The sequence below is a fragment of the Zingiber officinale genome, chromosome 2B (assembly GCF_018446385.1).
Source record: "Zingiber officinale cultivar Zhangliang chromosome 2B, Zo_v1.1, whole genome shotgun sequence".
Taxonomy (NCBI): domain Eukaryota; kingdom Viridiplantae; phylum Streptophyta; class Magnoliopsida; order Zingiberales; family Zingiberaceae; genus Zingiber; species Zingiber officinale.
Window position 1 is genome coordinate 122,195,382 of NC_055989.1, and position 15,143 is coordinate 122,210,524.

At 38.1% G+C, this 15,143-nt stretch overlaps 1 protein-coding gene and 1 pseudogene across 1 annotated transcript; one reads left to right on the top strand and one right to left on the bottom strand.

The window, feature by feature from the left end:
- The first annotated feature begins 10,774 nt into the window (after window positions 1-10,774).
- On the top strand, window positions 10,775-11,574 carry LOC122048623 (annotated as a pseudogene).
- Window positions 11,575-12,787: 1,213 nt separating this feature from the next.
- On the bottom strand, window positions 12,788-13,566 carry LOC122049487. The gene has a single exon (XM_042610863.1). It carries the CDS (start codon window positions 13,141-13,143, stop codon window positions 12,856-12,858), a length of 288 nt encoding a protein of 95 aa, XP_042466797.1. The 5' UTR covers window positions 13,144-13,566; the 3' UTR covers window positions 12,788-12,855.
- Window positions 13,567-15,143: the final 1,577 nt, after the last annotated feature.

Sequence of the window (15,143 nt, forward strand, 5' to 3'; positions counted from 1 at the left end):
AGCCGTACGAAGAGATCCCAACACTAATTAGGGTCTCAATTTAGGTTTTCGAAATAGACCTAAATTGAATCGACACCTACTGTCCCCTCAATCGGGACGCGTCCTTATTGAGTCACTCTTCTCCAGTGACTTACATTCACTTACCAAGTGTCAAGTTACTTTCTTGACATCCAATCTGACCCACCAGGTCTTCCTGCGGGAATCGCACATTTAGACTTCACCAATCGAGAATCGAACATCCCGTCCCTCCTGCCGGAATCATACATCAGACTTCAACCTATTAGGAATTGAACATCCCGACCTCTTGCAGAATCCCACATCAAGACTTTGTCGATCAAAAATCACACATTCCGACTGGATTCCTGCCTGGTGTCTGATCCTCTTAACCTGTCAAGTTAGTCAACCCTACACACTCGGTAATAAGGTTAGATCAACAACACATCTAACTTTCATCCACTTGTCATTCATCAAAACTCATGTTTGATCATTAGTGTCAACTGCACCAACATTAAGAAAATTTGCAATAGTATATTAATTTTAGTTTGAAGTGATTCAAAATTCTCTAGGTCCATTAGTCAATTATCCATATCCTCCTATTTGAATTTGATAATATAAATTGAGAATAATGAATTTTTAAACTTATGAAATCTTGATAAAATTTATCACAAGCTCATTTTAAAGCCTATGATAATAATACTAATCAACACTAGGGGTGTAATCGAGCCGAGCCGAGCCGAACTCTTGAATGTTTGAGTTTGGCTCGTTTATAATCAAGTCGAGCTTGAACTTTATTTAACGAATATATTCATAGCTCATGAGCTTATTCGAGCTTTTATCGAGCCTAAACAAGCTTAATAAATATAAATTATAAATTTAAATATTTATTAGAAACTAAATTATATATTTAGAGAAAATTATAATATTCTTATTAAAATTTATAATTTTATTCTAATAAATAAATTTAATATATATGTTTTATAAGTAGACTGTAAAATCTATAAATTTAATATCAAAACTATTATTTTTTTATTTAAAAATTGATTCATAAGCTTAATGAACATGTTCACGAGTTAACGAGTCGAATATTATGAAGTTTGAGCTTGGTTTGTTTATCTTAACGAGTCTCATTAAATGAGCTCAAATGAGCTTTTATCGAATCAAGTTTCGAATAGTTCATGAGTAGCTTTCATTTACACCCCTAACCAATACCATTAATATATTTCTAGGATTATTCTGGTTCAAAAAATATTAAATTTTTGAATAGTGTAGGTCCATCAACCAATTTTAAAATTTGATAGTCTAAATTGAGAGTAATGAATTTTTAAACAGATTGAACAAAAATTGAACTTAGAAAGAAAACAATTTATAAAAGGAAGAGGTATAATGAGAATATGATAAGCGTTTTTGAAATTATGAATGTTAGATATGAGAAATTAGTAATACTAAAATTTTTGTTATGGTTTAGTAAAATGTCATAAAAATTAATATCAATCAAAGAGTACTACTGTAACATAATCTAATATAGAAAATGAAAAGGTTATACTCTATGAGGATGCTGAGAATGCCAATGGTAGTGATCATGAGCTCTCTGTGTCATGGGCTCAATAATTTTTTTTTAGAAATATTAAAGTATTAAAAATTCAAATTAACTCCTCTAGTATTGGTATAGTTGATATTTATTATGATATTTTGGAATATATAGTATATAAATCTTATATATATATTTTTGTTTTTATATATGTTTTCTTTTTAGCTTTATCTCTTTATCATGTATATAAATACACCTTGTATCATTATTCTTGAATATAGAAATATATTCTTTCAATATCTTTCACATGGTATCAAAGTCTCAGGCGTACACCACAAACCCTAGCCCTAGCTGTCATTGCAGTTATCATCGCTGCCACCTACCCTCTCTCTCAAGCAGTCGCTCCTATAGTTGGTACCTGTGACCATCCCGATCTCCTTCAATGTTGTTGCCCATGCGCCTTTAAAGATGACTTCATCCAACTATCTCTCATGGTGTCTACAATTCATGACCCTCATCACTGGTCATGATATGATTGGCTTTGTTGATGGTTCTCACTTCTGTCAAGACAAACTACATATTGTCGACGGTACTTAGACTCCTAATCTTGCATATCATGTCAGAATCCATCAAGATCAACTCATATTGATTGTTATTATTAGATCTCTTTCTCCATCCTTAATTTCGTTCATTGCTACTGCTCGCACATCTCGTGATGCCTGGAACACTCTTTCTCCCACTTATGCAACACCCTCCCGTAGTCATATTACATAACTCAAAATATAACTTCGCAATCCAATCAAAATCTCTTAATTTATCACTGAATATATGTAGTTTATCAAATCCAAGTCTAATGAACTAGCGCACATGAATGCCCCTCTTTACATTGGAGACCTCACCATCAAAGTCCTTCATGGTTTTGATGATGACTATAAGGAACTTGCACATGTCATTCGAGCCCAGGACACTGCAATCTCATCTGAGGAACTCCATGAGAAGCTCCTCAATCATGAAGCTCATCTTGCCGCTTGTAGGGATATGCAAATCACTCTTCCGACAACTACTCACCCTGTCTCTTGATCTGTTGCCTCCTCACTTTGACTACCTTATCCACTTACCATGGATCATCTACCTAATGGTTCTCTTCCCTGTTGATGGGTGGCTCATATTTGGTGCAATGAATGTTATGAAAGAAAAATCTGTTAAGATTTTTCGTAATAAAATTCTGTTACGATTTTATATAACAGAATTTTGTTATGATTTTTCATAACAGAATTTTGTTGTGATTTTTTATAACAAAATCCTGTTATGATTTTACCAGGTCTGGGGTTTGTGCATTATTTATAGGGATCATTGTAAACTTATTATACAACAACAATCATAAGAATCATGTAATGTGATTCTCTTGTGTAGAGAGAATTCTAATAAAGTTTTGGCCTTTTTGTGGAGTAGGCATGCCGCCGAACCATAACTCTTCTTCTTTCTCGTCTTCTCCTTTCTTTTGTTTGCTCTCCTTTTGTGCATCTTTGTCTTGTTGCTCCAGGCGATCTCTTTTCTCTCTTCCTCTTCTTCCGTACATTAGAGGTTGAGAGGTGTTGCCCCTTTCTTTGCGTAACAATTGGTATCAGAGCCACAGGATTTGGCGGATTTCTTCAACATGTCGGGGATGACTTCTGCGAAGTTTGATATGGTGAAATTTGACGGAACCGGAAACTTCGGATTATGGCAAAGAAGGGTCAAAGACTTGTTGGTGCAACAAGGCATGATAAAGGCGCTAGGAGAAAGGAAACTAGAAAACATGGAGAGATCATATTGGGAAGAACTTCAGATGAAGGCAGTAGCAACAATCAGGCTTTGTCTTACAGATGATGTGATGTACCATGTCATGAATGAGGAGTCACCGGTGGTAGTTTGACAAAAGTTGGAAAGTTGGTACATGTCAAAGTCATTGACAAACAAGCTGTATCTTAAGCTAAAATTATTCGGGCTGAAGATGATAGAAGAAACCGATCTGAGCCAGCACATCAACATATTCAACCAGATTATGAGTGATCTGAAGCGAGTTGATATGAAGATCGAAGATGAGGACAAGAAGCTGATGTTGTTGAATTATCTACCTTCATCTCCTACATATGAGAATTTGGTTACTACTTTGATTTGGGGTAAAGAAACTCTCAAATAGGAGGAGATTATAGGTGTGTTGCTAGGTTTTCACCAAACGAAGAAAACAAGCGATGAAGTTTCTCAAGGAGAAGGACTTGTGGTAAATAGCAACCAAGAGCGTGGTAGGAGTAAATCCCGATATGGATCGGGTAACAACAACAAGGCTCGTTCTAAATCGAGAAGGAAGAAGATGATCACGTGCTACAAATGTGGAGGCAAAAGTCATATCAAGAGAGATTGTCCAGAGATAAAGAAACATGTTGCAGATAACAAAGGTAGTTTGGCAAAGTCTGCGAACATAGTTCAAGAAAAAAAATCAAAGAGCGGTGATGGAGATATGCTATCAGTTATGTCAAGTTCGGAGCAGCTGACAGATGCATGGATTTTAGACTGCATGTTCATATCATATGACTCCAAAAAAGGATTGGTTTGACACCTATAGGGCAGTGGATTCTGGTTCAATGTTGATGGGAAACGATGCACCATGCAAAATTATCGGCATAGGAAACATCAAAATCAAGATATTTGATGGTGTGATCAGAACTTTATGTGATGTCAGATATATACCAGAGCTAAGGAAGAACATGATCTCACTAGGCACACTGGATGGTATTGGTTGTAATTACAAATCAGTGAGCAGGGTAATGAAAGTCAACAAGGGAGCTCTAACAATAATGGTGGCAAAAGACGAATACGCTCACCCCCAGCACCCCCGCCAACCCGTCCCAAGGCCAACACGGAGGAGGTAAGCTCTAACAATAATAAAAGGATAAAAGGTAGCAGGAAACATCTACAAGTTGATAGGGACTACAATTGTAGGTGGAGTTGCCTCGGTGGAGTCTGAATCAGACAGTACAATCTTATAACATATGCGGCTAGGAAATATGGGTGAACATGGGATGCTAGAACTTCACAAGAGAGATTTGTTGAAGGGTGTCAAGACATGTAAGCTTGAATTTTGCAAATTCTGTGTTCTTGGGAAATAGAGCAAAGTACAATTCAAGATGACAACAAACAAGATGGAGGGGATTCTATACTACGTACATACGGATCTTTGGGGACCAACCAGTGTAGCATCACATGGAAGGCACTTGTATTTTATGAGTTTTACTTATGATTTCTCATGAAAGGTCTGGGTATACTTTATGTGTCACAAGTCGGAAACTTTTATAAAGTTTAAACTGTGGAAAACTGAAGTGGAGAACCAAACCGGAAGAAAGATCAAATGCCTTAGGATAGACAATGAGACTGAGTACACAGATTCAAGGTTTCAGGAATTTTGTGAGTAGCATGGGATAATGAGGTATTTCTCGGTTAGCAGGACACCTCAGTAGAACGGGGTAGCGGAAAGGTTGAATAGGACAATCATTGAGAAGGAAAGATGTCTCAAGCTGAATACAGGGCTTGCAAAGAATTTCTGAGCGGAAGCAGTTAACATGACATGTTATCTCATTAATAGATCACCAAGGGCAGCATGAGAAGCCAAAGTATCAGAGGAAGTATGGGCAGGGAATCAAGTAGATTACTCTCATCTTCGAGTTTTTGGATGTCCAGCATATATGCACATATCTAGTGAGGAAAGATCAAAGCTGGATGTGAAGTCAAAGCAGTGCATATTTCTGGGGTATCAGAAAGGAGTTAAAGGTTCCAAGCTTTGAGATCCTAAGGCAAACAAGGTGGTGATCAGTAGAGATATGATGTTTGACAAGAAAGCTATGTTACAGTGTACTCAGGAAAAAGGAAAGGAAATGCCACAGAGCAATATGGAGAAAGATATTATGCAGGTGGAGCTAGAGACTCATAATTCTGATTATTCTAGCTCAGAGCACATAGAACATTGCACTATAGCTAGTGGGAGAATGAGATGAGTCGTAAAACCACCCACTAGATACAGATTCGAAGATTTGGTATCTTATGCACTAATCACTAGTAGCGGAGACCCTACATCTTTTCAGGAGGTCATACATAGCTCTGAGAAGGACACGTAGACGGGTGTTATAGCAGAGGATATGGAGTTGTTGCATAAGAACCAAACGTGGAATCTAGTGGAACTTTATAAAGGAGAGAAAGATATAGGGTGCAAGTGGATATTCAAGAAGAAAGAAGCAATGTTAGAGGAAGAAGAAGTGAAGTTCAAGGCTCAGTTGGTAGCAAAGGGGTATTCACAGAGAAAGGGGATTGACTATAAAGAAATTTTCTCTCCAGTGGTAAGACATACGCCAATTAGAGCGGTGTTGGCTTTGGTGGCACATCACGACTTACAATTGGAGCAAATGGATGTGAAGACAGCATTTCTTCATGGAAATTTAGAGAAGAAGATTTTTATGTCACAACTAAAGGGATTTAGTCAGCCCAGATAACAGCGGTTGGTTTACAAGTTGAAGAAATCGCTCTATGGATTGAAATAATCTCCTAAGCAATGGTACAAACGTTTTGATTTATACATGATTCAAAACGGATATAGGAGATGTGAGTATGATTGTTGCATATATGTGAAGAGCCTTGAAAATGAATTACTTGTTTTCTTATTACTATACGTAGATGACATGCTCATTGTTGCGAAGAAAATGAAAGAGGTTAATAAATTAAAGAGGCTACTGAGCAAGGAATTTGACATGAAAGATTTGGGAGAGACCAAGAAGATTCTTGGGATGGTGATTCACAGGGATATAGCTGCAGGGAGATTATGGTTGTCTCAACGCAGCTATGTGGAGAAGGTGCTCGATAGGTTTAACATGAAGAATGTAAAGTCGGTGAGCACACCCCTGGTGCACCACTTCAAGTTATCCAGTACACAGTGTCCAAAGACAGATGACGAGATCCAAGAGATGTCAAAGGTTCCTTTTGCCAGTGTAGTTGGTTGTCTAATGTATGTCATAGTTTGCACGAGACCAGATTTGGCGCAGCAGTTAGTATGGTAAGCAAATTTCTTTCAAATCTTGGTCGCCCACATTGGGATGTAGCGAAATAGAATTTTAGATACTTGAGAAATACAACTAATTATGGTATCATGTTCAGTAGACAACCAGAAGATCCTTCAGTTGTTGGGTACGTAGATGCAGACTATGCAGAAGATTTAGATAACAGGAGGTTTACTACAGGATACGTGTTCACTATGGCAGGAGGACCTATTTGTTGGAAATCTATGATACAATCTATTGTTGCATTGTCTACTGCAGAGTCCGAGTATATGGTAGTAGCTAAAGCAGCGAAGGAAGCTTTATGGCTTACAGGGTTGGTCAGAGAATTGAGTGTTCAGTAAAGTGGAGTCAAGTTGTTATGCGATGGTCAGAGTGCTATCTATTTGGCGAAAAATCAAGTGTATCATGAGAGAACCAAGCACATTGATGTGAGGTTTCACAAGATCAGAGAGTTGATTACTTTCGGAGAAATTCAACTTAAGAAGGTTCGCACTGCAGACAATGCTGTAGATATGCTGACAAAGCCAGTGACCACAGAAAAATTTAAGCATTGCTTGAACTTGATCCATATCTCTAGAAGCTAGAGGAAGGAAGCTCAGACCCAGAGATTCAGGTAGAGTTTTATTTAGATACTCATGTTTTTCGAAGGGGTGAATATTCGCCAAGGTGGAGATTGTTGACGGGTGGCTCATATTTGGATGAGGTCAATGCGATATATGTTATGAAAGAAAAATCTGTTAAGATTTTTCGTAATAAAATTCTGTTACGATTTTATATAATAGAATTTTGTTATGGTTTTTTATAACAAAATTTTGTTACAATTTTTCATAACAAAATTCTGTTATGATTTTACCGGGTCTAGGGTTTGTACATTATTTATAGGGGTCATTGTAAACCTATTGTACAACAATAATCATAAGAATCATGTAATGTGATTCTCTTATGTAGAGCGCACCATATTCATTAATAAACTTTTATCAATATGTTAAATAAATAATAAAAAATAAGCAAACACTACAACAAAAATGTTAAAAGACAACACCATAAAGACAACGATTTTAGAAGGAATTGTTGTTAATTTGGTAAAAGACAACGGTTTTTGACAAAACCGTTATCTTTGAGCTCCTCCAAAAAATAAAAGACAACAGTTTTGCAAAAACTGTTGTCGTTGAGCGACATTTTGTAAAATTAGCAACACCTTTTACAACGATTTTCTAAAACTGTTGTCTTTAAGCGCTTTTTTAGGGGTCAAAGACAACAGTTTTAATAAACCGTTGTCATTGACTTTATTCTTTCGCCATTTTCCCCTTCGTCATTTTTGTTGTAGCAATGTTTTGCTTCCCTCTCTCCGAAAAATTTTTGGCGCCCTGTTTTCCCCCCTTAGCCTTCCCGAACCCTAAACCCCTCTCCTCATACGATCTTTTCCTCCCTTAGCCTTCCTACCGAAACCTTAAGCATCAGCATCCAAGAGGGAGTCCAACTTTAGCGTAGATGGCTGAGGTTCCTTAAGCATCAACATCCAAGGGGAAGGGGGAAGCGAGATCACTGAGGTTTCTTCTTTCCCTCACATTGGAGAGCAATGTAGGTGCTTTTCTTGATCCATTCTTTTTTTTTTCTTTTCTATCGTATTAGCACAGATCAAGACTAGGGATTTAGAACTTCAGAGTAGATGGGTTGCTTCCCTTGTTTACATTGTTGCAAGAGGGAGTCCAACTCCCGGATAGAAGATAGAGATGAACCCAATCTATCTCAGGATTCCATGGCGATTCCTCAGGTCAGTATCTGGACTGCAATCTACATTGTGATTTAGTGCAATATGAATGAATTTTTTATGAATCTCTCACTGAAATCTTTCTCCTCCGTGTAGAATCAGTGATCAAGAACAAGGCGTCATTGCTAGAAGAGAAGAAGAGTAACTCTATGCACAACTCCACTTTTCGGCATCTCACGATCGCCACATAGAATTTCAAGGAAGCTAATTTGATCGGAGATGGGGGTTTCGAAAAAGTTTACAAAGGATTGTTGGATTCCACCAGCCAAGAAACCCTCTTTCTTCCTACTTTTTTTCTTTGCTTTTGCCTCTGTCAAAGCAGAAGCCATTATTGACGGGGAAAAAGATCTTTTGCATGAGAAGGAGGTGGCTATCATGTAGCTAAAGTGCGATGGGCTTCAAGGGAACAAAGATAATGATTGTATGCATTAAGGAAGCGAATGTCAAAATCCCTTAAAAGTTGGGTCTAAATTATTTGCTGCTTATTGGATGATAAAGCTAGGACTGTATAAAATATTGACGGTGTCATTATTCAATCTGATGCTAACTTGCAAGTCCACTGTTTTGAAGGAGCTATTGGTATAGACATAGATACCAATGAAACTGAGAACTCTCAGGAGGCTTTACGGGTTCTTGATATTATTTTGCGGCAGCATGCGGCAAAATAGTATGTGAATTTCCTTCTAGTCATTTATTGTTGACATTATGGATTACATAATTGTGGGTTTGTTTGTTGCATTTTGATAGTTACAAAAATATATTTTTATGGAATGTCTTCTTGTGAGACAATCATTTTTTTAAAACAATCCTAAAATCTTTACTGACATTGGTGGTGGAGTCATAGGATGCGAAGGTTTTCCTTGTAATTTGAGGACTTCACAAGGAGGCCTTTCTTTGAGTATTGGTAAGAACTTATAATGTCTCTACACTTCTGCTATTTGCTTTTTCTTGCATTGTCATTCAATCACTTTATTGTTTTAAAATATTATTATTTTTCTTATTTTATTGAATATAGATGTCTCTACTACTATGACTGTGTGTCCTAGACCAGTGGTTGGTTTTCTACTTGCAAATCAAAATGTCAATGATGCATACCAACTAGACTGGAACAAGGTGATTAAGAATTTGTTCTTTATGTTTATTTTCTAGGTTATTGAATGCCTATATATAATATACCTATTGAGGCAACTTGTTTTAGCTTGCATGTTTCATTCTTCATATTGTGTCTACTAAGATTATTTTTTTCCAAGATTAATAATCAAGATAATGATATCCATTCCAAAGGCCTAAACTCCAGACTAAATTCTAGAGTGCAATACTATGCATGCACAAATCATATTTAGAAACCTCTGCCATGAACCATGCAATCTAATAAGGAATCTGATACATCTAAACGTTTCCACATTGACAAACCATCATTTTCTATAAATGTTTACATCTAATGTTAAATCTTTATCATCCTCAAACCATGGGATTATTTAGGATAGTTCATAAGGATCACATCCCTACATTGGAATGCCATTTTTGATATTTACTTTTCATAATTCTGCTTCCATATTTTTAATCTATATGCTTGTTAAGCAAGTAGCTGTGGATGGAGATGTTTTACAGGTTTTTTTTTGCCATGCAGATTGAACATCCTATTTTTTTCTATCTAGGTTGCAAGATGAGTTAGTTCCCCCTTTGCACACACAGATACTGCACTCTAAAGCTATAGAAAATAACATGGATTGTAGATTTGTGGATTTTCCAAATGGCATGCACATGGATACATGGTACTCTGGCGGTGATCGGTATTGCCGAACAATCCAGTTGTTCTTGGATCAGTATGTTGTAGAGTTCAAAGAATTTAATGCTAATGCAAAGTAGGTGACCACAAGGGGGTAAGTCAGATCTTCCCTATCTGTGAAATGAAATATTCTCATAAATCTGCCTGCATCAAAAGTTGATAGATTGAATTTACTACTTTTTGCATAGTCGCATTATTCATCTAATGTCTATCTCTATGCGGTGATTGTTGAATTATAGCAAGCAGTGAAAATTTCATATAATTGTATGCATTTGCCACTTCTTGACATGTGCATGTCCTTGTAGATGAGGCAGCAGGGTGATCTGTAATACTTTAGACCCGCTCTTTGTGTAGTATGCAAACCAAACGCCAAAAATGCTACAGTAATTCTATATTTAAATGTGACCAACCAGCCTTCTAGTTGAATTAACTCTCTAGCTTGATTGGTTAGGTGTTATATATATATATATATATATATATATATATATATATATATATATATATATATATATATATATATATATATATATATATATTGATTGCCATTTGGATGATCTAAGCTCATCTTATTACTTCATATCTTGTTCTAAACTTTGTATAAAATGGTAAATGGTGGGAGAGTGAATAGCTGGACATGTATCAATTTTGCAAAGAATGTGTAAGATAATTTGGCTAGGGGATTTTGTCATGAGCTTGCTCAGATGTGCCAGATATTAGGAATGGTATGACTTCAACATTTTTACTACAACATATGATTTACTACATGCAACTTAATTTTTAATTATCTTATTTGAAGAAGAGTCACATAGATCATTATTTTTATCTACATGTTTTATAGGAATTTTCTTTAGATCCTGTGCTTCATCCACTAACTGCTCAGCCTGATCATGTTGAAAGAGTGCTTTCAGCACGCTATTATGATGCAATGACCATACTCAAACCTCAGGGAAAGGAGCTTGATTTGCTCATTGTAATATTGCCTGATAATGATGGTTCTCTTTATGGTATGATGTCTTTCTTGCACTTGATCTTGTTCGACACAACTTGATATTTTTGCTTATTGACAAATATCAATTGGCTGAACCTTTTAGCTTTAATTTTTTCCCTTTCCTTGTTCGCTTTATTATTATATGCTATAGTTATTACAGGTGATCAAAAGCAGATATGTGAGACTGGCTTTGGTTTAGTTTCACAATGTTGTTTGACAAAGCATGTTTTCAGGATAAGTAAACAGTACCTTGCCTATGTTGGCCTTTAGATCAATGGAAAGGTGAGTACGTGGAAGGTGGATCTATTTTTCTTGTTATGCTTTGTGTTACTAAGGCTTGATTCATAGGTTGGAGGAAGGGGTACAGTTCTTGTCGATGCATTGTCAAGGCGCATTCCTCTTGTTAGCGACTAACCAACTATAATATTTGGTGCTGACGTAACACATCCTCATCCTGGGGAAGATTCTATCCCTTCTATCGCAGTTGTAAGTAATTTTGTCAATCTTCATTTCTTGCTCTATGTATAGTTTCCTTGATGTATCCTTACTATCTTGATTATATTTGGTTTGTCAGGTTATTGCGTCTCAAGACTAGCTCAAGGTGACAAAATATGTTGGATTGGTCTGTGCTCAGGCCCATCAAGAAATCCTACAAGTTGAAGATTGTGATGGGACTTGGGTTGACAATAATTAAGTGCAATCCTACATGGCATGAACCACCATCACAAGTTTCTAGTCTTTTGGCTATTGTTCATTAGTTGTAAATGGAGTTTATTTGTTTATTTGTATTGGGATAAATTTTATTTGAACATGAGATATGTTTCTTCTTTTCGGATTGTAATTCTTGTATAACTAACATTTTGAATGATATTAATGTGAGGAATATTCTTTCTTGATTATGATTCTTTATTATATATTTAAATTGAAATTTGATATATTGGTATTAAAAGATAATAATTTAAAAGACAATGGTTTAAAACCGTTATTATTGTCTATCACCCTCAAAGACAACGGTTAAAAATCGTTGTCGTAACCTTAAAAACGATTGTAACCGGTAGTAAAAATGCTCTAAATAACAACGGTCTTAAACCGTTGTCTTTTCATTCAAAGACAACGGTTTAAAACCATTGCAAAACTGTTGTCTTTTCATTCAAAGACAACAGTTTAAAACTGTTGTCATAGCCCCCCACTTATAACAACACTACCAATTACAGCAGTTTTAAAGGGCCTACGACAACGGTTTTTAACCGTTGTCTTTTAATGTTTTTGTTGTAGTGAAATAAGTTAAATTATCAATTTTAATAATCAATCGAACAACTAAAAGCAACCAAATAAGCTTGAATTGAGAGCTTGATAACATCTAAATGAAACAAACTCGAACCAAGTTCAAGTCAAACTTCAAATAAGCTCAAACTCGTAAAAAATAAATCAAATCAAGTTTGAATAATCATTTCAAAAACTTAATTCATTTTAAGCTTGACTTAGCTTGGATTGATTACCTTATTAAATAAGTTTAAACACTCTAAAAATCGGCTCGGTTGGATCCTTCCTTTACTACCTAAATGTATTTGACTTCGAATTAGAAGGGCCAATTGAACTAAGCATTGTCTTTTCTTCCTAAATGAATACAATAAATTCTCGAACAATATAAACACAATTATTCATATGCAATTCCAAACACACGAATTATAAAAGTTATTCAAGAATCAACCAATCCCACACAGCTTTCCGGTAGGCCCACCATCCACTTTTTCTTTTAACCCGCGGTGCGACTGGTTCTGCAATGGAGCCCGTAGTCGGCGGGTCCACTGGCACACTGAGAGAAGCTTTAGCAACTGCATCCGCCTCCCCCTTCTTCAACCTCTCACGGACTACGACGTCCTCATCGACGCTGAGAGCCGCCAGATGCTGCCCATGAGGCCCCGGAACCACCGTCTCATGCACGTGCACATGATCCTCCACCAATTCTTCTCTCGCCGTCATCTTCTGCTTCCTCTTCTTCTTTAGGAAACAGAGTAAGGCGGCCGAAAGGAACGCGAGGAAGAAGAGGCCGCCGAGGGAGATGACCACAATGATGACGACGCTATAGCTTGGGCTAGGCAGAGCTAGCGGTGCGACGGGGTGGGCGGCGGGCGGATAGGAGCCGGTGGAAGTTTAGGAGGCGGTGGTGGTGGCTGCCTTGTGGGCAGGTGTGGTGGGGATACAGCTGCAGGTGACGGCGACGGGGGACTTCGACACGGTGGAGGAGGTGGTGGGGTCACAATTGGCGAGGGAGGCGGGGGACTCCGGCTGCCAGGAGGACGTGGTCTCGGGATCGGAGGAATCCTTGTGGGAGGAGGCGGAGCACAAAATGAATCATTTAAAGGACGACATGGAGAGGCCATCAATAAGTTTGGAATTGGCTTGTTTTGTAGTGTGGAAATTGGAATGGACGAGGGAAGAGGGCTTGAGTGGGTATTTGTATAGTAGCAGTAGTAATGATGCAGCATTGTATCTCATAACTTGCCTCGCATGCTAAGGCTTAATTTGGAGCAATGTGTTGCTTATGAATCAGGTTGATTTTGACATGATTAATTTTTGATGGATTTGCTTATATGCTATATACGGTGAATAGGAAAAGGCCCCTAAGTGAGGTTCTTCATGGGTCACTGTAGGTGGTAGTTAAAGCGATAAAAGTTAAATAGTTGGTCTGGCGAAATCTCCTTCTCTCGATAGGTCGGACATACTCTCAGGGGCACAACTCTCTGGATTGGTCAGACGCCTACGAGACCCTACTCTCCTCCATCTCCCAATTGGATAATTAAGGCAGATCGGGCAGACCCTCAGGAGCCCAGCTCTCTGATTCTACTGGGCGTCTATGGGGTTCTGCACTCCGTCATCTCTCAATCGGCTAAGGCCAACTGGACAGGCTCCAAGGGGCCCATCTCTCTAAGTTGCCAGCTATACACGGAGCTCAACGCCCATTTATGGACACTATCATAGCCTATTCATGCCTCTTGAAGGACTGGACCACCTGCCCGCGACCCATCTCCTGGAGGGCAGCCCAATAAGCCTTCTAACCCATGACAAGTTAGAAGATTATATCCTCTCATAGATACGCAATACTCACCTCATACCTACGATGGGATTGCAAAAATACTGTGAAAGCATGGTGATTAGACAGGTTGTCAAGCAATGATATGATTGCTCATTAAATGCGGAGATCACATGAGGCATTATGAAAGGGGTCTCTCTCCGTTAGCGCAGGTACGCAACTCCACCATTTTCTCTCTCATTATGTCACTATTCTTCCTCTTCCCCATCCTAACTTAATTATCGGAGTAGCTGTGCCAGAGACCCTTTTGCTTGTTTATTGACGATTATTCCCCTCCTATTGGTGTTCGCAGGTGTTCCTCAGTGCTCCCCCTGTCGAAATATTTTTCCAGTCAAATTTCTAGCTAGCTCGCCAGCAGTCCATAGCTCACCGCTTTCAGATGGGATCACTATCGGTGGAGAACATAATATACGACTGAGTGCACGTGGGGCATCTAGAAGTGTTCTGGGTGTCTCGAGTGCTTCGCGTGTACTCAAGCACCCAACATATCATGGTGTGTGTGTGTGAGAGAGAGAGGATTTGATGCCCTGCACACCTTTATCCTGCACACTCCTAGGCGACCCTCACAGGTATGGGCGCCCAAAGCCCCTTCTAGGCGACTTGATTTACTTTTGAGAATCGAGGTGTCCTACACACTCCTAGGCAACCCTCACAGGTTTGGGTGCCCCGATTCACTTTTGAGAATCGGGGCGCCTAGGAGGGGTATATATGTGTGTGTGTGTGTGCGCGTGCGCGTGCACATTTCAGGGGTTTTTTTTTACCTTGCGGGTATGTCATTTAGGGTTTAGGGTTGAATTATAGTTTTAAACAAAAAAAAAGGTTTACATGGGATATGTAGTGTAAGATCCACGACATATCAAACCTCTCTCTCTCTCGATCATTATATATA